The following is a 23,322-nucleotide window of genomic DNA, read 5'->3' as shown; positions in this document are numbered from 1 at the left end:
GACCTGCCAGAGGTTGGAACATTACCATGTGCCACAAGAACCACTCTGCAGTCGTCATATGCTTGTCAGTGTTGGCAATAAGTAATTTGAGATCTATCCTATTTCTACAGTCTGCATACCTATGATTGTTACACTTACTCTATAATTAAAAAACATTGGACAAAGTTAATAAAACAAAGAAAATCATATGCTTTTCACAACAACTGGACATCTAAAAGTGTTTTTCAGCCATTGAAGAAGACAGACAGAAAAGTGGGTTTAAAGCCAGACTCAGATCAGCCACCATCTTGTTGAATGGTGCAGTAGGGTTAAGAGGCCAATGCACAAACATGGAAACATCGAAATAAGGAGCACATCCAATTGAGGTACAGAAGTAGTTGGCCCTCGAGCTTGTTCTGTCATTCAAGAAGATCCTGGCTGCTTTGATTGTTTTTTCTGAATTCCCCATTTCCAACTACTCAGGCAATTTTTGGTTCCTTTGCCTAACAAGAATCTATTTACCTCTGCCTTTAAAATATTCAATGACCCTGCTTCTAGACCTTCCTGAGGCACAGTATTAAAAAATTGCACAGTCTAGTAGACCTCCTCTGAAGTATCTCCAAAGCATTTACATCCTTATTTCATTAAGCAGAATGACGCACGGTATTTGAGATGTGGTTTCACCAAGTCTTAGAAACTGAAACCTATCATCCTCACTTTTATGTTCAAAATTCCTCTGACAGTGAAAGGTAGCCTTCCTGATTAGTTGCTGTCCATACAAAGTAACCTTTAGCGACTCATGTACTGGAGTTTGAATGGCCTACTTCTTTACCTACAGCTTATGATCTTATATTTTCTTGAAGTGTAGTCATCATTGTAACGCAGTAGAAGCAATGAAAGGTGTGATTGAATGGCATGATTGCCAGGTGTATTTTATATAATTTTATAGTTAAATATTATATATATATTATATTTTATTATTCTAATGTACCTTCAGAAGCTATTGGTCCAGTTCCAGCTGGAAATGAATTTACAATATCAGTGGTAGGTCTGCAAGATATTTATGTCAAGGTTGTTTACTTACAGTGAGGCTCATAAGCAGGAGGAGGGTCCCCACATGGAATGCACTCCATTTCTTGAAAACCACCTAATTTGGTCTTCCTATAAAATCTGGAAGGAGAGAAGGTCATGACAGTTTTATGGAACACAATTTAATGTGATCTAGCATTACACTCAACATTTGTCTCTCCCATTTTGAAATGTAAAGCCAAGCACCTGGGTGCCACGGTAGTCCCACCACCCAGAGACTGCAGCTGGCTCATTCTTTGTTGTCAAACCAGCTGTAAAGCCTGAAGACCTTAAAAGGGGAAAGGATGCTAACAGGACGGAAACACTGCATTTCAAAATGTAAAGTGCTTCTGCTTTAGAATAATTTAACGTTGAAAATTAATAAAGGAAAAAAAACACACTTAAAATGGAGCTCTGCTTGTTTTTGACTGTGATGTAATTTATAGTAAAATTGTATGCCAAGACTTATTAGGAGCCTCATTTATTAATGGTAAAAGGAAAGGGATTTAATGGTTCCAGAGAGGAAGGGAATTAGAAGAAAAAGAGACTAAGAGAATTGTGCAATACAATAAGGTAGATGAATCATAAAGGATTTAGTGATTAAAGACAGTAGTATATTCACACGCTGCCACATGTGATTAGTGTTGAACCAAAGCACTTGAAGGGCAGAAATGTTGCATTAAATTAATCCATTTGAAGCTGTAGACAATACTTTTCAAAAATAAACTAATTCTGCTTATTTCAGTACTACCATCTCCTCAAAAACCTAGTGTAGGACACAGTGTTGAAGCCAGATGCTCAACACTAAATATTGTGCACTGTAACAAATGTAACTTGAGGTATTGCTGCAGGATCAATCTCATGGAAAACTAAAGATCGTGGTTTTAAATTTGAGGGAACTACAGTTCTTCATGAAAAAATCCATTATATTACAAAACTGCACTTCTGAAAAGAAACCTGCATTAGCTCAATAAAACTTTTAATTCTTTGCTGTAAGGGTTCAAACTGATATCACAACTTTTGATAATCTTTGTGGTAAGCACCAGCCCAATTCATGCGTCTGCCCCTAAACTTGATTCAGTTTGGTACTAAATATGGTACTAAACTGGTCACAAAGTGGCCACTGGAGTTTGAACAGATTGGAAATCATGTACTGAAGTTAAAGGCAAGACATACTGTTGAAATAAAGGGAACTTTATTCAAGATATAGCCATGTTATACGTGACCTTAAAATGCTCATTCTACAACTAAGTCTGAAAAGTGTCCCCCCAACACCATCACCTCTTATTCTGATAATTATAAAAGAATGGAAAAGCTAGCTATATGACTAATGAGGTGAAAGTGAGGACTGCAGATCGACGTTTCGGGCAAAGACCATTCCTGATGAAGGGCTTTTGCATGAAACGTTGATTTTCCTGCTTCTCGGATGCTGCCTGACCTGCTGTGCTTTTCCAGCATCACTCTAATCTAGACTTATATGACTAATGATTCTTCTTCACCCTTATCTTTCAACTTCCCTCACTCTGTTGTCACCTTTTTTGTCTGTATTTTCATGGAAGTATTATGGACCAGAGCTCCTCAAATCTCTATTACGAGTCTCAAATACACCCCATTCTCAATATTCCTCTCCTTCTCTTCCCATCTGTTGAAATTCAGACGTGTTCAATTATCTTTCATCCTATGCATTTCTTTACTCCTCTTAGACTTCTGTTCATTCTATAATCTGCTAGGTTTTGACAAGCAGAGTTTGTGATATCTAATTCTTACTTTATTGATTTGACTAAGTTTGTTTCCCACCCTTTTCAAACTTGATGGCATCTTGCATTGTAAGCCATTGCTTAGTCAGTCAGCAATCCAGTAATTGTTGAAAATAGGTTCAGATTTTAAACAGCAAAGTTATTGTTCTAAAGGTGTTCTAAAGATCAGATGGAACAGCTACGGTAAAGCTGGCTGAATCCTATGGGAAAAAAGCTTGTGATTTCAAATAAACCAGTTGGACTACAATCTGGTGTCCTGTGACTTCTGAGTTTGTACACCACACTTCAACACCTCCACCTCCACATCACCAAAGGAAATGATTTAACAGTTGGGGAGCCCTTTGATTATTACTTATAAAACAGACACAAAACAAAGACTTGCATCAATTTAGGTTCATCAATAATTTCACACGTAGGACATACACTAGGAAAGCTTGAGACTAATACATTTCATTTGTCCGGAATTCATATGCCATCAGATTGCAAAAATCACCACAGTAAAACTGCAAATTATTCTGCTTATGCCTGAACAAAAGGTGATTTTGATTTTAGAGGAGTTAGAAGGAGCAAAGTATTAAAATAATTTGTTTGTTATTCCCTTTCGTACAGTCATGAATCCTGAACATTTATTTCCCTACAAGAAGTCTTAAATTTCTTAAAGGCTTGTGTCAAAACTGTGGAGCTGCCTTCTTCTCTCAGTCTTCCCTTGCATCCAACAACTTACAGGATTTTGCAATCCAAACTAGGCATCAGTTAACTGTTACTTGTTTCCACAGACACCTCATCTTTGGTGATATGGTGCTGGACCCTACAGCAGGGATTCTTAACGAATCCTAAACACCAGAATCAGAGGTTTTTGTTCTACTAAAATGTTCTACATAATAAGGTTAGGAATGCTACTTGGCTATTTGAACAACTGTGGAAAATTTTTACTATCCACCCGTGTTTACAGTTCTCACTTCCTGAGTTAATTCCTCACAAAAGTAAATTGTCAAAGTATTAAATTCAACCATTTAAATGGAATGATAGACACTACATCATACAAACTAACCTTCCATTACCTCTTTTAAAAGATTAGTTAATGAACAAAGGAATAGTTAAAGTAATGCAACAATTAAACATCGGGCTGTTCATCTCAGACTGAGCAATAAACAGAATGGCAGGCAATAAAGCTGTGAGACATGCTAATGGCTTGTAAAAAGTCTTCTTTAATTGGCACAGTTGTCAGTGTTAGCTAAAGGATCAAGAGATCACACATGAAAACAAATAAAACATTAGTGGCAGAATCTGGAGAGTTTCTGTGGCTTGCAAAGAGATTGGGGGTGAGGAGGAATGAAGGAAAGCCAGTATCTTTACCTAAACTCTCCCTTTCCCTATCCCTTAGCTTCCCCTCAAATCCTCATCCTAAAATGAGGACACACCACGCAGCTCCTGATCTCTGTTGTGATTCTGTGGTGAAATCCTGAGGCAGTTTTGAATAGAGGGGAAGAGCAAGAGAAAGAGAGAGAGGGAGAAAAGTGCTGAGGGGCACATATCATCATCAGTTGTATAATTCAAGGAAAATATGAAGAAAATAACTTAGAAAGACAGAGTTGCCATTCAGAGAGAAAGAACATATTTTACATTGGATTTTTGGTGGATTTGTCCTAGATCAGACAATGCGTAATCTGTACACACAGCCTTGTTTAATTTTCTATCATCAAAAAAAAAGTTACCATGGAAAGTGGAGTAAATGACATAGAGGAAGATTTTGAAATGGTTCAGTTGGATTATTTTACAAAAGTGCATAGGCAATGAATGGATTAGTTTTGTTAACAAATGTCCCGTGGGAAGCGTTCAGTAGGAATTTGACAACACCTCAAAGTTGAGGGAGATTGAAATTGGGTCATCCCAGATACTTAGTAAGTATGCAGAACAAATCTGATGCTCCTTGAACCTACCCTGACAAGCAGTCTCCACACACAGCATTACTGGTGGCTGTGCAGTTGGCCTTTTGGATGCGGTTTACGAGAGCACAGTCCAGGCATGGCTTGCACTTTTGAAATCCCCAGTCTTCCTTGAACCTGCTTGGCCTGCAGGTCACGCACTGTCCATCATCCCCATATCCAAATCCACATTCCTGCAAGGATTAACAAGAAATACCCACTGTTAGAGGAAAAAAGGAGCGTGAATAAGGAGAAATTACTACGATAAAAACAAGAGGCATGTGTAATGATTACTGCAGACAGGCCTTAGTCAGGAGACAATGGCAACCTTTCACTGAATTCCAATGTCCCTTTCAGTGCTAATAATCTCCCTTACTGCTTTAATCAACACTTAATCATTCCGTTATTTCACAATACACAGAGAATTTGAATGACAATAAGGCTTGAGGTCTCCTACAGCTACATTATTTATAGCTATAGTGGAGTTATTTTTTTAATTAAGTCAGTCATGTGAATGTCCAGGAGCAGGGCGTAAATGAAATGCTTCTGCATTCATTCATTGTGCTGTTCCAAAATCAGAAGAGTGGAGGGATTCATTTGTTTCTGAGGAATAGATTATTTTTGTACCTTTGACGACTCTGCTTGAGGCTTAATTCTATTTGCAAATTATAGTGCTCGAATTAATTTGTGTGCTCACAAATGTCACTTCCAATTCCCAGTCCAATGAGCAATGGCATTAAAGCAGTGCAACACTGAGAATAAAGTAACAATTCCCTTATTTCATTTATTCCACCATTAGGCTTCCATATGTTTCATTACTGACAAACAAATAACTAGTGTCATCCAGGATCTGTGCTTATTGCCAGGAAGCAGGCCTCAGATTTCTCCTAACAGGGCAAAATCCTAACTGCTTTAGGTCTTAACCTCCCACTGATTTCCAAAGCGCAGTGCTGTATGCCAACCAACTAATCAAGTCTTTTGTTCCCCGACATTTTGGTTGCCAAACTAAATACCTGGCATTGTGAACTCATTTGGGTCATTTAGTTCTAACTGTAACTCAAGGTCACTACTCCCTCGCTGAGGATTCCCTGCTAGGCTGCAAGTTGCATCATTTCATTTTATTGTCATCTAGAATCAAGCGCCATTTCCTCATCTTATGGGCTCACTCAGGACAATATCCTTTCTCTTGTCCACTTTGTTTCTGATCCTATTATTAATATGTCATACATTACCCTTTTGACTGTCCATCCAACTTTTTACTGTTCCTATGCTCATCGTTCCAGCCACTGTACCAAGGTTGCTCCTCTAATCCATTTCCCTGTTACAATATCTTTTGCTTCAATTGCTTTCCCCCACAAGAAGATTTATCATATGTTCCATTAATAGCCACCATCAGATTTTGTATTAACGCTTACTCCTCTGGCATCTTCTGTTTTGAGATTTCAGTGTTGCTGGGTCAAAATTCTGGGAAGTCCCTCCCTACGTGCATTGTGGGTCAACCCACAGCAGGTGGATCATAGTAGTTCAAGAAGGCAGCTCATCATCATCTTCTCAAGGGCAACTAGGGACGGGCAATAAATGCTGACCAGCCAGTAACACCCGCTTGAGCTGAAAAATGTGTTGCTGGAAAAGCGCAGCAGGTCAGGTAGCATCCAAGGAGTAGGAGGATCGACGTTTCGGCATAAGCCCTTCTTCAGAGATTCCTGAAGAAGGGCTTATGCCCGAAACGTCGATTCCCCTGCTCCTTGGATGCTGCCTGACCTGCTGCGCTTTTCCAGCAACACACTTTTCAGCTCTGACCTCTAGCATCTGCAGTCCTCATTTTCTCCTCGTAACACCCACTTGTCATAAATGGAAAAAAAGTATGACCCCCTACAATTATTGCTGAAAAAAAACCCAGAAATGTTGTTGAAGCTTTTTTCTTAAACTCATCAGGGTAAATGCAATAATGTCAAAGTTCAAACAATCACAACTTATTTTTCAAGGCAAAAAAAGGAAGCTGCTTGTTTGGCAAGTCAACTCTGATTGGTCAAGCCATTGCCACAGAGAAAATAACAAAGAGCTACCTACTGGCTCCCTAATTTCCCAGGTAACTCGAAAAAGGCAGAAATCTTGAATATCTTCCTTTTGCTTTTTAAGAAAAGATCCCTGCATATAAATGTTGCTACTATGAAGTTAATATGATCCTGCATTAATGTCAACTGGTTTAGCTGAGCTTGATTCCTGTATTGTTGCTCGAAGTAACATTCTTATGCAGGACCAGATCTTTGCTGAATTAGTGCAAATACTATAAACCTTAGCCTTGAGTTCAAAATAACCTTATCAGAGACAATTTGGATATCAATTAACAAAAGCAAAAATTGTTGACAAAACACAGCAGGTCTCATAGCACCTGTAGAGAGAAAGAGAGTTAATGTTTTGAGTCCAGTGATTCTTTGTGAACACAGAACTGGATATCCTTAACATGTGCTACAGATGTAAGAATGTAAGATTTTACTACAGGGCTGAGGTTTGCCCTTCAGGATTGAAACAATTTTTGAGGTGTTCAGATGATAAAATAATTTTAATGGAAACATTACCATACGAGTCTGTTAAAACAATTTAAAATCTAGTGAGGAACTGTTTACAATGTAGTCTCACTCTACTTAACGTTAGCTGCTTTAATTGTGTTTTTCTAGTTTATAATGAAATATTATTCATCTTATAAGGCATACTGTGGATGCTGGAAATTTGAAACAAACACATCTGTGAAGAGAGAAACAGAGTTAACATTTTGAGTCTGTTATGACTTTGCTGATGAAACATTAATCTGCTTTCTCTCTACAGATGATGCCAGACCTCCTAGGTCTCTCCAGCATTCTCTGATTTTGCTTATTATTCATCTTTTAGTTGCTTTCAAATATTTAATCGGTTCACTATTTAGAGAAGGAAGCCCATTGAGGTCAGAATTCAACAGGTTTTATTGAGTCATTTAGTGAGCATTGCCTTTTAAAGCTAACTCTCAACTGATTTAATAAAAGATAGTTGTGTTGGTGCATTACCTCACAGTTAAATGTAAAGAGAATCAGAAATACATTGTTTAATGAGATACTGCCACTTCCAGTCTTCCACACAAGGACCAAAAGACATGCCCCAAACAACTATACCAAGGAATCTTGCACATGCACAATGACATGATCAAATATTAAGATAAAAGAAAACATCTCTTTCGCACACAGAGGCTACGTTCCAACTGTGCTGATATCCAAAATCAACCACTGAAACTATGCATCTCCTCTGGTCAAGGTTATGCCTGAAAAATATCTAACACTGAATATTTTAGTACAGGTTGGAAATTATTTTCAAGTACTTCTTTGAATAGCTATTGGTTAAGGCACTGTCAAATGCAACACTAAGTCAGGGCAGACAAGAGGTTGCTGGCTCAATAACTAGCCTGTCTGAGTTGTAGCCAGGACAATTAAGAAAACAGAGTGTAAAAATAAATAGGAAGCTTTCATGTTGACAGGCTGTAACAGCAAAGAACCACAAAGATCAGTACTCGGGCCTCAGCTACTTACAATCTATATGAATGACTTAGATGAGGGGAATGAGAGTGACCTTGATAGATTTGCTGATATACAAAGTTAGGTGGGAAGTTAAGTGGTGTGAACACAAAGAAGCTGCAGAGAGATATAGATGGGTAAAGAGATTTGGCAAGAACATAGAAAACAATGTCAAGTTTGAAGTTAACGGCTCTGGTAGGATTTTTACTTTTAAAAACCAGAATATTTTCTTAATTGTGACAAACATGGACGTGTCTACATTCAGAAAGGTCTGGATGTCTTTGCACATGAATTATACAGAAGTTAGCAATGTAGGTACAGCAAGAAATTAGAAAGATAAATTATATGTTAACTTTTGTCACAAAGGGATTGAAATATTAGTGTTAAGAAGCTTTACTACAATTATATTGACCATTTGGGAAGCCATGCCTGGAGCTGGATTAAGTGGGGTGCCATGGACTCAACTCAAAGGTCAGGATAGATGAGGAGCCCTTCCTTGCTGTTGGCAGCTGCCCCACTTACCCAATGTGAACAACAATGAGTGGTTGGAAATGGGACATTATCCTTTATCCAGGGAGGACATCCGGCCTCAGGGAGTTGCTGACAATCATACAATACCAACAAGGGGGACTTGGTGGTCAGTCCAGGATTTTGCCAGGGCCAGACTGGACACATCCTGATGTCGGGATGGCATGCTGGATTTGAGAGATTAAGTGGAGGATAAAGTGAGGATACGACCTTGGGGAAACATTAAGGGGCCGCTGAAGGGCCATTTACATTGCCATTAATAGTAACCCAGTTTCAATAATTTCATGGTCACTATTACTAAAACTAGCTTTCAATTTCAGATTTATTAATTGAAATTAAACTCAGCCAGCTATCAGGGTGAAATTTGAACCCAGATATCCTGATATAGCTTCCACCTTATTCCACGTACATGGCCCAGCAAGCCATGAAGGTGTAACAACTGACAAAACAACTATAAAATATAAAACTAGGCAGACCACTGGGACAGAGTGATGCTGAAAAGTCTTCTCACTGGCACCTGGGAGTTTGTATTAAAATAGGGAAAGCTGTCTCATATTCTAGTCTGACAACAATCTGACAAGGCTATACTCACAGAATTTTATAACCAATGAACCAGATTCCTCCATAGCCAACCCTGGCTATGTCCTGCTCCAACAGACGTAGTGGCACCAGCAAAGAGGGATTGGCCCTGGAAGTGATCAACATTGTTTATGAATCCCACGAAGGCATCACATCAAACATGGAAAGCCTACTGAGTTCTGAAGGATACATCTGTTAGATTGGATATGCAGCAGTTGATGAGAGAACTAATAAGAGAGAAAGGCCTATTTAACCTTAACCATCAACAAGCTTTTTCCTGTTTATTCTTTGAACGGGGTGGGAACCTTATTGGCTGGGCCAGCATTTATTACCCATTGCTCAGTACTATGATGTAGAACATTATTTCCATGTAAAATAGGGTAGGTTAAGAACAGATCTGCTATGAGCACTGTGGGACATCAGCAGCAGCAGCAGCAGCATTATATTCAACCTCAAGCTGTAATCTAATGGCCTGGCATATTCCTCACTTTAGCATTGCCATCTGATTTAATGAGAAGTAACACCAGCTATATGTTAAAATGAGGTGCCAACTTACTGATGCTACAACACAGGAATACTAGCATGCAGGCAACAGAAGCAGCTGTGATTTATCCAGCTAAACCATCCCACAAGCAACAGATCAAAGTTCTACAGTCCTGTCACATCTAGTCATGAATGTTGGGTGGACAATTAAACAACAAAATTTGGTGGGCGGGGGTTGAGAAAATCCCTACTTTCTGGGTTGGGATAGCCCAGTATGCTGATGCACAAGACAGGGCTGAAACATTTGAAACCATCTCCAGCTAGAAATGCCAAGTGGATGATCCATCTTGGCTTCCTCCTGAGGTCCCCAGCATCCCAGCTGTCACTCCGCTATCAATTTGATTCGTTTCAAACTGCTAATAGCATTGGAAGGACTTTGGACCCTGACAACGTTCTGGGGGCAGTATTGAAGACTTGTGATCCAGAATGAGCCATGCCCCTGGCTAAGCTGTTCTAGAACATGTATCAGAGAATCGGAGAAACCCTACACTGTGGAAAGAGGTCATTCAGCCCATCAAGTTTGCACCAACCCTCCAAAGAGCATCCCACCCAGACCCAGGCCCCTAACCCTGTAACCTTGGCCTATCCTAGTAAGCTTGCATTTATCACGGCTAGTCAATCTAAGCTGCATATCTTTGGACTGTTGAAGGAAACAAGAGCACTCGGCGCAAACCCACGCAGAGACAGGGAGAATGTGCAAATTCCACATAATGAAGCTCCAGGTCTTAGCAGCTAGAAGCTTGTTCTTCATCTTTCTCTCCCTCTCAAGAATCTCATCTCCTGAAACCACCTCAGACTTCACCTGCCAAATTAGACCGATTCTCTGAGTACAAGAAGTATTGCTACAGCTTCATAAGAAAATAAGAAATAGGAGAAGGAGTAGGCCACCTACCAGTCTTTAAACTCCTGTACCCTAGCTCCCAGGAAAGGAGTTCGGTTACAATACCAACTGACTTACAGTCTCCAATTGAACAGTGACTGACTGTACTCACTGTAGTCATGTAAACCAATATCAATATGTTTGATTTTGAAAGAAATTCATAAGTTGTAACTTCTTTCCTTCCCTTTCTCTTTCTTTCTAGCTTTTGTATATGTGAATGGAGTACTGAAGCAACTCCCTGGCATTTTGAATGTTTCGTTAATAAGATCTACCTTTGATTTCACCTTAAAGGTTTTTGCTGTGAGTTTGATTTCAAACTTAGCATGTGAGAAATGAGGATTTGGGGAGCACCTTTGTGCTTACCACGGTAAGGGAAAAAGTAAAAAGGAAAAAGGGATAAATCAAATAATACCTCACCATGTCAGGCTTACAAAGGGAATGGAACAAACAATCCTCAATTCCCACCTTGTTTGTGACACCACCCATCCCCCATTCCTCACCCATTGTTCCTTTATGTCTATCACTGGCAACCAACTATACAATAAAATGAAAAAAATTACTCAGATAAGTCCTATCCACAGAAAGCAGAAAGAACTCAAATCCAACCAACTTCTAGCATGTTCATCAGCAAAGCAATGGAATGACAGACAGTCTGTACTTATGCAGCAATAACCTCTTTTATTGATGCTCAGTTTGGGGGCTACCAATAACTTTTGGTTCCAGATTTCTATTTTGATAAAAAGAGCTGAATTCCAAAGGTGAGCTGAGGGTGAATGCGTTCAAAATCAAAATCAAAGCAGCATTTTAACAAAGATGGCTTAAAGGAGCCTGAGCAAAATTGATGTCAATGAAAATCATGGGGAAAATTCTCCACTGGCTGGATTACTGCCTAGCAAGAAGGAAGATTGTTATGGTCGTTTGAGATCAATCATCTTAACATCAATACGTTGTTGCAGGAGTTCCTCAGGGAACTGTACTCAGCCTTACTATTTCAGCTCAGCTCAGCTCAGAATTGGGGATGTTTACTGATATTCACTGTATTGAGCAGCCCATTCATTGCCTCCATCCCTCCCTATTGGCTTACGGTTCAGTGATTTCAGCACTGTATATTTAGCACTCTAACATGTCAATTCAGAGAGATCAGATCAGATCCCCTACAGTGTGGAAACATGGCCCTACAAGTCCACACTGACCATCCAAAGAGTAACCCACCCAGACCCATTCCCCGATCCTATATTTACCCCTGACTAATGAACCTAATGCTATGGGCAATTTAGCACGGTCAATTCACCTGACCTGCACATCTTTGGAGTGTGGGAGGAAACCGGAGCGCCTGAAGGAAACCCACACAGACACAGGGAGAATGTGCAAGTTCCACACAGACAGTCGCCCGAGGCGGGTATCAAATCTGACTCTCTGGCACCGTGAGGCAGCAGTGCTAACCACTGAGCCACCGTGCCGCCTGAAAGGGTGAGATCAGGTAATGATTAATAGAATCCTACAGTGAGGAAGTAGGCCATTCAGCCCATCTTGTCTACACTGACCCTCTGATGAGCGTCCTATCCAAACCCACCTCCTTTACTATTATTGCATTTCCCATGGCTAATCCAGCTAGCCTACAGGGCAATCTAGCATGGCCAATCCACCTAACTTGCATATCTTTGGACTATGGGAGGAAAGCAGAGCACTTTGAGAAAATGCATGCAGACACGGGGAGAATGTGCAAATTCTACACAGAATGTCATCTGAAGGTAGAATTGAAACCAGGTCCCTGGTGCTATGAGGCAGCGGTGCTAACCACTGAGCCACCGTGCTGCGGTGGAGGACACTGGAAGTATATTCAATCCTGTCCTCACACAATATTCACGTAGAATTTCCAGCAGCAACTACTGTATAAAAATGAGAAACCAGACTGACTTTTTCCTTTGTAGATCAGTGTTGATCCAAAGTGGCCACAGTTGTCCAAATGAGACCAGCTATCTACACACAGGATAATTGAATATGTTTTCTGGTTACCTTAATCAGTTGCATGATTTGCAGTGCTGGTATCATTCATTGATATTTTGAAAAATTATTTTGACATGTTATTTCCCTTAACTAGGGGTTGGTGACTAGTCCTTTTCTTCTGCTGTATACTCTCTTGTTCAGTTGGGCCTGTTTTAAAAATTATTTTCCCAAAATACATGGAATAAAATCCAAACAAACTTCATTTGTGAACGTCCCCAGCCAAAGAAAATGATGAAGGAGCCCTGTCAGAGTTGGGCTGCAAGTAAGATCTTAAAAATGATCAGTTTATATCAGAATGCATGGAAAACGGAGCACTGTCAGATTCAAATTATTTATATATAAACTGCTGTAATATTAACAAGGTCAGATTGCTTTGAAGTGTTCGCCAAGCATGGATAAAAAAATACAAGTGGCTTTGTGTAAAGCCTACTTCCTGACAGTTTGTTGAAAAGAATGTATGGTTACATTTAGATAAGACCAAAGATGTGGGTTGCAAAGAGGTAACACAATTCTTCAAAAATAATCCTTAAACCCCTTGCTGGACTGTGGAAATGATTTATTCTATTATATAAATGTGATGTTTTGAAAAAACTGAAACATCTCTATACATGTTAGATTCTTTGTTGAAAGCTGGTAAATTTTCTTTCTGCCGACCAGATTATATATTCACTCAGGCTGATAGTGGAAGTGCACGTGTTGCACTGTGTGTTGCTTTTTTGGCTGCAGTGCACTGATTCTTTTGGCTTTCTGTCTGAAATGCAAAGCAAGTACAGTATTAATTTAATAAAGTTAATCGTTTGCTGCTTAAGAGCATTTATGCATCATCCTGCGGGTAGGAATTAATGACTCACTGTTTTTGGAATTTGTCTCTTGATTTGAATGAACTTAGGAACCTCAATGATCAAAGTACAGGTGATGGGTGACAGAATGAAGTTAGTACCTTCAGTGCAAACAATATAACTAAGAATTTTAGAAATACTGTGGGCCATCGATGAATTCTAAATATTTGAGTTTGTGGATTTTTTTTAACCTTTATTTATACAACACCTTTCATAACCTAGGACACTGGGGAGAATTCCCCAGCTCTTCTTTGTATCGGGTCAAAGGGTCTATTTATGTCTAACTGCGAGAGCAAATAAGGCCTGATTCAACAACTGCACTGAAAGGTGACATCTCCACTCCATCAGAATTGTGCTTGAATACCAACCTGGATTCGTGCTCAGGTTTCTGGAGCAGGACTTAATGTTTCCAACTCAGAGGCAAGAGTGTTGCACATGAAATTTTGTGGAACACCTCTACAGTCGTGTACCAATTAGAAATCTATTGGAAAACTCCCCGCCTCAAGGTGGACTCAAACTCCCGGCCTCAGGGTGGACTTGAATGCCTGGCCTCAGGGTGGACTTGAATGCCTAGCCTCAGGGTGGACTCGAATTCCTGACCTCAGCGTGGACTCAAACACCTGGCTTCAGCGTGGACCCGGACTCAGCCTCAGAGTGGACTGAAAGACCTGGTCACAGAGTGGTCTCAAAACATTCGGACTCAGCGTGGACCTGGACTCACAGCGTCAGGGTGGACTCAAACACCCGGCCTCAGCATGGACCTGGACTCACGGCCTCAGAGTGGTTTCAAAACATTCAGACTCAGCGTGGACCTGGACTCACAGCGTCAGGGAGGACTCAAACACCCGGCCTCAGCATGGACCTGGACTCACGGCCTCAGAGTGGACTCAAACACCCGGCCTCAGTGTGGACCGGACTCACAGCCTCAGCACGGACTTGAACTCCCAGCCTCAGCATGGACTAAAACTCCTGAACTCAGCATGGAATCAAATTCCCGAACTCAGCGTGGGCTCGAACTCCTGGTCCCAGAGTGGACTAGAACTCTTGGCCTCAGGGTGGACTCAAACCCTTGGCCTCAGGGTGGGCCCGGCCTCAGTATGGACTCCTGGCCTCACTGTGATCTCCTGGCCTCAACACAGACTCCTGGGCTCAGCATAGATTCAAATCCAGCATTCCTGGCCTCGAGGTGAAGCCTGATCCGGTCTGGGTTAGAAGAACTGTTATTCTGAACTCTTGTTTCTCTATTTTTTTAATTTATTGCTGGAGTGAGTACATGTGACAATAAAGCTAATTCAAGTCACAATGCCTTCTTCATTTTTGCAGATGCTGCTGCACTCATCCTACATGACTAAATGTTGTCAAACTGAAATGCTAAAGTTACCTTTGTCTCACCACAGATGCTAGGATCTAGATTAGAGTGGTGCTGGAAAAGCACAGGAGGTCAGGCAGCATCCGAGGGGCAGGAAAATCGACGTTTTGGGCAAAAGCCCTTCATCAGGAATGAAACCATAGATGTTGTTAATCTGCAGCATGTTTCCAGTACTTCTTCTTTCTCACAGCATCTGCACTATTTTAGCTTTTTATTTCTGGACTGAAAATTCTGAAGGATATCAGTGATAGCCCAAATAGATGAACAATAATTGTATTATTCAATGTAAAGATCAAATAAGGTTACAAAATTATTGTACTGTGAAATTGGGATATACATTTTTTTAAAATCACACATTTTGTTATATGTTCTTTTCATTTTAAGCTGCGCGGATTGTTGCTACAATAACACACCAATTGTAGTTCACAAATTTACCACAATATTAGCACTGATTGGGAAAGCCATTGGCACCTTGTTAATGACCTTTCATTTCTTCTGCATTTTGGATCGTAAAATAGAATTCATCTGACAGCACCTGTCAGAAATGAAATTTCCAGCACTATTCTACTTCAATTCCAAAGTAATAAAGGTTTTAATGTATTTTGTTTATTTTTACAATACATTCCTCAATGTAAAAGTAATCCTCTAAAGTACTTTTATAAGATTATTGTTAATTAAATCAGAAAATGAAACAGAATAATTGACTCCAGGCCTCAATTTTACCATTTTTGATGATCAAACATGTTTATACTTCCAGACTAACATTTGACATTCAAAGTTTGTGAGAAGATTTGTAGCTCGGGTGCTCGTTGTTGTGGTTCTGTTCCCCGAGCTGGGAATTTGTGTTGCAGACGTTTCGTCCCCTGTCTAGGTGACATCCTCAGTGCTTGGGAGCCTCCTGTGAAGCGCTTCTGTGATCTTTCCTCCGGCATGGATAATATGTGCCACTATAAATGCTGGAGAAAACATCACAGAAATGCTTCACAGGAGGCTCCCAAGCACTGAGGATGTCACCTAGACAGGGGACGAAACGTCTGCAACACAAATTCCCAGCTCAGCGAACAGAACCACAGTAACATTTAACATTTTTCATTCAGTCCTCAATAGGATCTTGACTAAACAAAATGAACCACACTCAGAGTAACACTTCTGTTTTTATTCTTTAATTCAGTCTTTTTTGAAGTGCTTCTACCTGTTTCAAAATGATTAAATTGGAAACAAGCAAGCTAGAGACCTCCACTTCCTAAAATGTCTTGTGTGAATATAGGTCAGTATATTATAGAATATTTTCTCTTCAAACCATCAGGTCTCAGAATTTTAACGCAGCAGGTCCAGACCTTTTATACTGTGCTTTGACACACAATGCAAGTTGTTGTTGTTGTGAGATCTTATCGCCTCCATCCACTGCAGCCAATGGGTCAAGTGAAGATAAATCTGCTCCAAAGGGTCTGCAGTAGTTTAAGAAGGCAGCTCACCACTTGATCTTCTCAAAAGCAACAAACAATCAATGCTGGCCCAGCCAGCAACATTCACATCCTATGAGTGAATATAAATAAAAAGTAACAAGCTATCGATAAAAGGATGCAATAACAGATTTTCAAATTATTGCAAATAAAATGCTCTTGGTTTATGAGGTAACATAGTAATACCGACAGAAGATTGGCTTGCTAACAGAGTAGGCAGAAATGGGCTTTCATCTGGATGTCAAGATGTGACAAAGGGTGTGCCACAAGGATCAGTGCTGGGGACTCAAGTGATAACAATTTATATACCTGTAAATGATTTGACAGCTCTGAATGTATAATTGCTAAATTTGCCCATGACACAGGTAGTTTGAAAGATAAGTTGTGAATAGATGTAAGGAAGCTACAAAGGGTAATATATAGCTTAAGTGAGTGGGTAATATCTGACAGATGGAGTGTAAAATGGAAAAGTGTCAAATTGGTGAATTTTGACAGGAAGATTAAAACAATGGCACATATTATCAAAATGGTGAGAGATTGTAGAACCCTGAGATGTGGAGTGCACCTTAGTGGATGAATTATAAAAGACTAGTATGCAGATACAGAGGACCCTCGATTATCCGACTATCAATTAGCTGAATATCGGGTTATCTGAAGGAGATCTTGAGGTCCAATAGAAACATTACATCAAAGATGTGTTTCCAGCACTGATTGTGTCTTTTGTTTACAGTGATTAAACAGGTACCCGTCCCCAAATGACTGACTGCCCGCTCTCTCTCCCCACACTTTTCCTGGACTTCTACATTGGTGTACCCTAACCCCCTCTTCCCCAGATAATCTCTCCAACATTGTCCTGTACAAGGCAAAGGTGGAACCTGTTAAAATGTTCCAGTGAAAAGATGTGTGTATGTGCGCGTGCGTGCTATTTGGAGACTCAGCCCCCAAAAGTCAGCATCAGCAACAATCTTATTGGTTTCCAGTCCGGCTGCCCCGGAGAGGGGGGAGGGATATATGGGGGGCGGGTAGGGGTGTGGTGTTGGATGGTGACGGCGGCGGGGGAGTGGTGTTGGACAAGGTTGGGGAGGGCTGGAGGGGACAGTACTGTACGGGGATGGGAAGCAGGCGGAGGGAGCGGGGGATCGCGTGCAGTGTGCTGCTGCCTTGTCTCCTTGATGGGGAGCGGACCTAAAAAACTCTGAGCCCCAGAGGAAAGGCATTTAATCGATTAACCGAATTATCAATTATCCAAACGAAATAGTGCCCGGCCGTCTGAAATTGGATAATCGAGGTTCCTCTGTACAGTGAGGAATTAACAAAGCTAATAAAATGTTATCATTTATTGAGAGAGGAATTGTACGTAAAGATAGGGAAGTTATGCCTCAGTTATACTGGTACGATCACATGTAGTATACCGTGTGGAGTATTTGTCTCCTTATTTGAGGAAGTATAGAAATGTATTGGAAGCAGTTCAGAGAGCATTTACTAGACTAATACCTAGAATGGATGGGTTTCATATGTGGAAAGGTTGGATAGATTTTGTAGTGTTGGTGGTTTAGAACAAGCATTGGGAAGACAGATGTGGGGAAACAGGATAAGCCAGTGAGTCCTGTTGAAGTGGTAAAGGAAAACACAGTGGAAGCTAAAAAGCTGCAGAAGAATGTACAACTTGATCAGGGGTTGGTTGAGAAAACAAGTGCCAGATCTCTTTTAAAGAATTTACCTGTGTGGGTACGGTTTACTCATGTATGCCAAGAGAGGTAAGGGATATGGAAACAAATTATTCTTTGATGGCGAGAGATGAGGAGATATGTAATTCATAAGGAGTATTGCAGAGAAAGTGTTAAATGTGGAATGTATGGGGAAAAGAGCAGTTTTCCATTATATAAAGTGAGGTTGGACAGTCTGGTGTCAAGTGGTGAAATGGTGGTAGGAATAGTAGAGAAATTCTCGGTTCTGGGAGTACAATCTATCCTTGGTAGTGACATAGCTGCGTCATAGGTGGGAGTGATGCCTACTGTGGTTGAAAAGCCAGTGGAAAGCCAGGTCACTGAGATGTTACCGGATGTATTTTCTGGGATTTCCCCTGACAAAGTCACAAAACCACAGTTGGAAACAGGAGGAAAAATCAAAGAATCAAAGAATAAAGAACTTCAATTATGAGAAATTATGCTTGATCAAATGGTTGCAAAAAAAAAACAAATGGAGGAAATAGTGGATATTTTTAATTCAGAGAACCTAGTTGAATTACATCCGAATGAGGAAAAACTAAAGCAGTTTTATCAAAAAGCATGTACAGAAGAAGAATCTGAGTGTATCCTAGGACATTACTACCTTAAAATTTAAGTCTTGATGAAGAAGTAGAGATCATCACATGATGAAAAACGGGCACAAGGTGTACTACTGGTAGGTTATAGATATTGTAGGTAGCACATAAAAAATATTTTTATTGGGCCGGACTGCAGAAGGATGTAGTTGACATTTGCTGGACATATCATATGTCTCAGGTAATTGGAAACTCAGGCAGTAATAAAGCCAGCACCCTTAATACCCATTCCCGCATTTGAGGAACCTTATACAATGGTCTTAATTGATTGCATATGACCCCTACCTAAAACAAGTGGGAATTAGTATTTGTTGACCATAATGGAGGTGTCTACTAGATTTCCAGACGCCATTTCATTATGCAGTATCGTGGCTAAAAGGATTGTAGAAGAGTTATTCAATTATTTTACTAGATACGGACTACCTACAAAAATAAAATTGGATCCAGGAGTCAAATTTTACATGAAAATCCTTCAAGGAAGTTATGGATTGCTTGGGAATAAGATAATTCAAATCCACTGTGTACCATTCAGTATTGCAGGGAGCATTAGAACAAAGGGCGTATTGAGAGCTTATAGTCAAGACTATCCAGAATATTAGGATAAAGGAATTCCATTTGTACTTTTTGCAAGTAGGGATGTACCTAATGAATCAACTAAATTCAGTCCATTTGAATTAGATTTTGGACATGAGGTGAGAAAACCACTGAAATTAATTAAGTTGAAATTGGTAAATCAGAGTTCAGAGACCACACATTTGGACTACGTATCAAAACTTAGGGAAGGGTTAAGTAAAGTGTCGGGACAGCATTTGAAAGTAGCACAATATGTGATGAAACAGGAAGCAGACAAGAGTTCAAAAATTTGTAATTTGGCTAGTGGAGCTAAAGTGTTGGTGTTACTCCCAGCAGTAGGTAAACCTTTAAAAGCAAGGTCTGGTAGGTGTTATCAATTCGAAAGGAAATTGATTGAGGTGAAGTATTTGATAAGAGCGCCAGTCTCAGAGTGTGTCATTGTGTGCAGTTCTGGTCTCCCTCCTATCAGAAGAATGTAGTGAAACTTGAAAGGGTTTAGAAAAGATTTACAAGGATGTTGCCAGGGTTTGAGGATTTGAGCTACAGGGAGAAGCTGAATAGGCTGTGGCTGTTTTCCCTGGTGTGTTGGAGGCTGAGGGGTGACCTAATGGAGGTTTATAAAATCATGAGGAGCATGGATAGGATAAATAGACAATCTTTTACCGGGGCAGGGGAGTCCACATTTGGGTGAGAGATGAAAGATTTAAAAGAGACCTAAGGGGCAACTTTTTCACGCACAGGGTGGTGCGTGTATGGAACGAGCTGCCAGAGAAGTGGTGGAGGCTGGTACAATTGCAACATTTAAAAAGCATCTGTATGGGTATATGAATAAGAATGGTTTGGAGGGATACGGGCTAAGTGCTGGCAAATGGGGCTAGATTAAGTTAGGATATCTGGTCAGCATGGGCAAGTTGAACCAAAGGGTCTATTTCTATGTTGTGCATCTCCATGAATCTGCTCAAAAGTATTTTGATAGGGAAGGAGAGCAAAAGTAGAATGTGTTACTGATTACAACACAGAGCGAAGAACCAAGTTCAGACGATCCTGAATTCGATATTCCTCAAATTAAATTGGACTATGAAGATAAATTATTGGATTACCTTCCAGAGAAAAATCCAAAATGACCTGCAAGTGTTATTACATTCACATGGGAAGATATTGGAATAAACTGGGAAGTACTAATCTGATTACACATGATGTAGATATATAAAATGCTCTTTCAATTAAACAAGGTATGTATAGACTTAACCTGCTAAAGTTGGCACAAGTTCAAAAAGAGATGTTATGCATGCTCAAAGATAATTTAATCAAAGTGAGTTGCAGTAATGGAGCTCACCCATATTAATGATGTCAAAACCAGATGGACTATTGCAAAGCCAATGCAATTACAAAATCTGATTCATATCCTATTCCACTTTGGAAGACTGTATTGTGAAGGTGGGACGAGCAACTTATATTTCTAAGTTAGACTTAGTCAGAGGTTACTGGCAGACAGCTTTATCTGAAAGGATGAAGGAAATTTCAGCTTTCGTGACACTGAATGAACTAAACCAGTTTAAATCATGTCATTTGGTATGAAAAGTATGCCAGCCACATTTCAAAGACTAACCAATAAAGTCAGGATTACCCAATGGCGTGGTGTACATCAATGATCTGGTGATTGATATGGACAAATGGTCCCACAGGATGTTACTGGGGAGTTTACCATACCATCAATGAAGAGGGAAGTATTACGATCCCTGGGACTGAGTGACTTTTATCGGAAGTTCGGACTGAATTTTAACAGTGTGGCTGCTGCACTGTTGAAGAAGTGCAGAAATTTTCAGTGGACAGAGGAATGTGAGAAGGCATTTGACAGCCTGAAGGTGGTATTAACCACTGCCTCAGTGTGGCCATACACAACTATGCAAAGCCATTCAAGACAGCTAGTGATGCGAGTGATGTGGGTATCAGTGCTGTACTGTTGACAAGAAGGTAGGAAGACCTATTGGGTATTTTTTCCATCAACAGAAATATTCCACAATTGAGAAGGAGATCATGAGTTTAGTGTTGGCATTGCAACATTTCAACATTTATATTGCTAGTAATGTGTCTGAGACAATTGTATATACTGATGATAACCCCTTAATGTTTTTTAAAAAATTAAGGATAAAAATTCTAGACTGTTTAGATGGAGCTTATTATTGTAGCTATACAAATTTAAAATTTAACACGTGGCAGGATGAGAGAACGTAATTGTCGACGTGCTGTCATAACTTTGATGAAGGAAGATGGTGACATTCAGTGGCGGGAGAAAATGGACTGAAATGGACAGTGGTGGCGAACGTTTGCATGCTTAGAGTCAATGTAGTGTACGAATAGCGTAAGGCTGACCATTTTTAAATCTTTGTATATTGATGTTTAATTTCTTTAAAGGGGGCAGGTGTGGCGATACTATGGCTTTAAAAGGTGTATTTTGTCCTCTTTTATGAAGAAAGGTTGAGATAGAGGTAGAATTGTGTGCTCAAAGTGAATAAAGTAAGCAACATGTGAGGCCTTGACTGTTAAAAGAGAGCAGCCTGAATGGGTGGGGTCAATCTCCCAGAGAACCAGGAGTTTTCGTTTTAGCTGTCTGCGGATTCTTGGTCTTGAAGCTGGATATGAAAGCACTTATTCCTTTCTTTTTTATAGCCAAAAGCCAGGATCCTCTTCCTGCTGCTAGAGTTGCATGTGAGACAAAGTATTTTACTGAATTTGCCTTTGCAAAAGGTGCATTTATGGCATGTCACGACATTGGAACAGTTAATTAGCAGTAGTAAAAAGTTAGGGTCTAGGCTATCTTCTTGATCTATTTTGAGGGGATTCAGTCTGATCCATAAAACTTGCAATAAAGACCAACATGTCCACTTGCCTTCTCAATTTTTAAGACCATAAGATCAGAAGTAGGAGAGGTAGGCCATTCAGCCTCTTAAGCCTGCTCTGCTATTCAATCCGATGTGGTAATCCCATCTCCACTTTCCCCACAACCCTCAATTCCCTTACTAATTATCAATCTGTCTGTCTCAGTCTCGAATAGACTTAATGATCCAGCCTCAACTGCCCTCTCTGGGAGGGAAACCCACAGTCTGACCACCCTCTTAATGTGGAAATTCCCCCTTATCTATGTCTTAAAAATGTAACGCGCTTATTTGGAGATTACAGCCTCTGGTCCTAGACTCACCCACAAGGGGGAGAAGCTTTCTGTATCTATCCTTTCAAGTCCCCTAAAAATCTTGAATGTTCAATACAGTTGCCTCTCATTTTTCTATTTTCCAATAAGTTCAGGTCAAATCTACTCAACCTCTGCTCATAAGATGGACCCGCCATGTCATATATTGTCCAAGTGAACCTTCTCTGGACTGCCAACGCCAGTACAGGGGAACCTCGATTATCCGAAAATTGGATTATTTGCTGGAGGTCTTGAAGTCACGACAGAAACATTACATCAAAAACATGTGCCCTACACTGATTGCGTCTTATGTTTACAGTGATTAAAAGTGCTGCCGAGAACAGTCCTGGACAGATGGCAGCGCAGGCACCGTCTCTAAATGATTGATCTCCCACTCCCTCTCTCTCTCTTCCCACACTTTCGCTGGAGTTCTACACAGGTATGTACCCTAAACCCCCCTTCCCCAGATAATCTCTCTAACATTGTCCAGTACAGGGCAGAGATGGAACCTGTCAAAAAGTTGCAGTAAAAATGTGTGTACACGGTATTTGAAGACTCACCCCCCAAGAGGCAGTAGCAGCAGCAGCGGTCTGGCTGTTGGTGTCCAGTCCGGCTGCCCCGGACTGGACGTGGGGGTTGAGAGTGGTGTTGGACGCGGGTGGGCGAGGGCAGGATTGGGAGGGGTTGGAGCGGTGTTGGGGTGGGCAGGGGGGACAGTCTTGGACAGGGTTTGAGGGCGGCAGGCGGTGGGCGATGTTGG

The 23,322-nt window shown here is 40.5% G+C and overlaps 1 protein-coding gene across 4 annotated transcripts in view; it reads right to left on the bottom strand.

Annotated features, from left to right (window-relative positions):
• tnfrsf19 (tumor necrosis factor receptor superfamily, member 19) overlaps positions 1 to 23,322 on the bottom strand; it is a 95,379-nt gene that overhangs the window by 53,324 nt on the left and 18,733 nt on the right. For all 4 annotated transcript variants that reach the window (XM_043691952.1, XM_043691956.1, XM_043691955.1 and 1 more), the window contains exons 4-5: positions 4,745 to 4,923; positions 1,064 to 1,149 (exon numbers count right to left, since the gene is read on the bottom strand). In XM_043691952.1, the coding sequence (XP_043547887.1) occupies positions 1,064 to 1,149; positions 4,745 to 4,923 (265 nt within the window). The remainder of the gene's footprint in view (positions 1 to 1,063; positions 1,150 to 4,744; positions 4,924 to 23,322) is intronic.

The sequence above is a fragment of the Chiloscyllium plagiosum genome, chromosome 6, assembly GCF_004010195.1.
Source record: "Chiloscyllium plagiosum isolate BGI_BamShark_2017 chromosome 6, ASM401019v2, whole genome shotgun sequence".
Classification (NCBI taxonomy): domain Eukaryota; kingdom Metazoa; phylum Chordata; class Chondrichthyes; order Orectolobiformes; family Hemiscylliidae; genus Chiloscyllium; species Chiloscyllium plagiosum.
The sequence above is the reverse complement of the archived record's forward strand: the minus strand, read 5'-3'. Positions and strand labels throughout refer to the sequence as shown.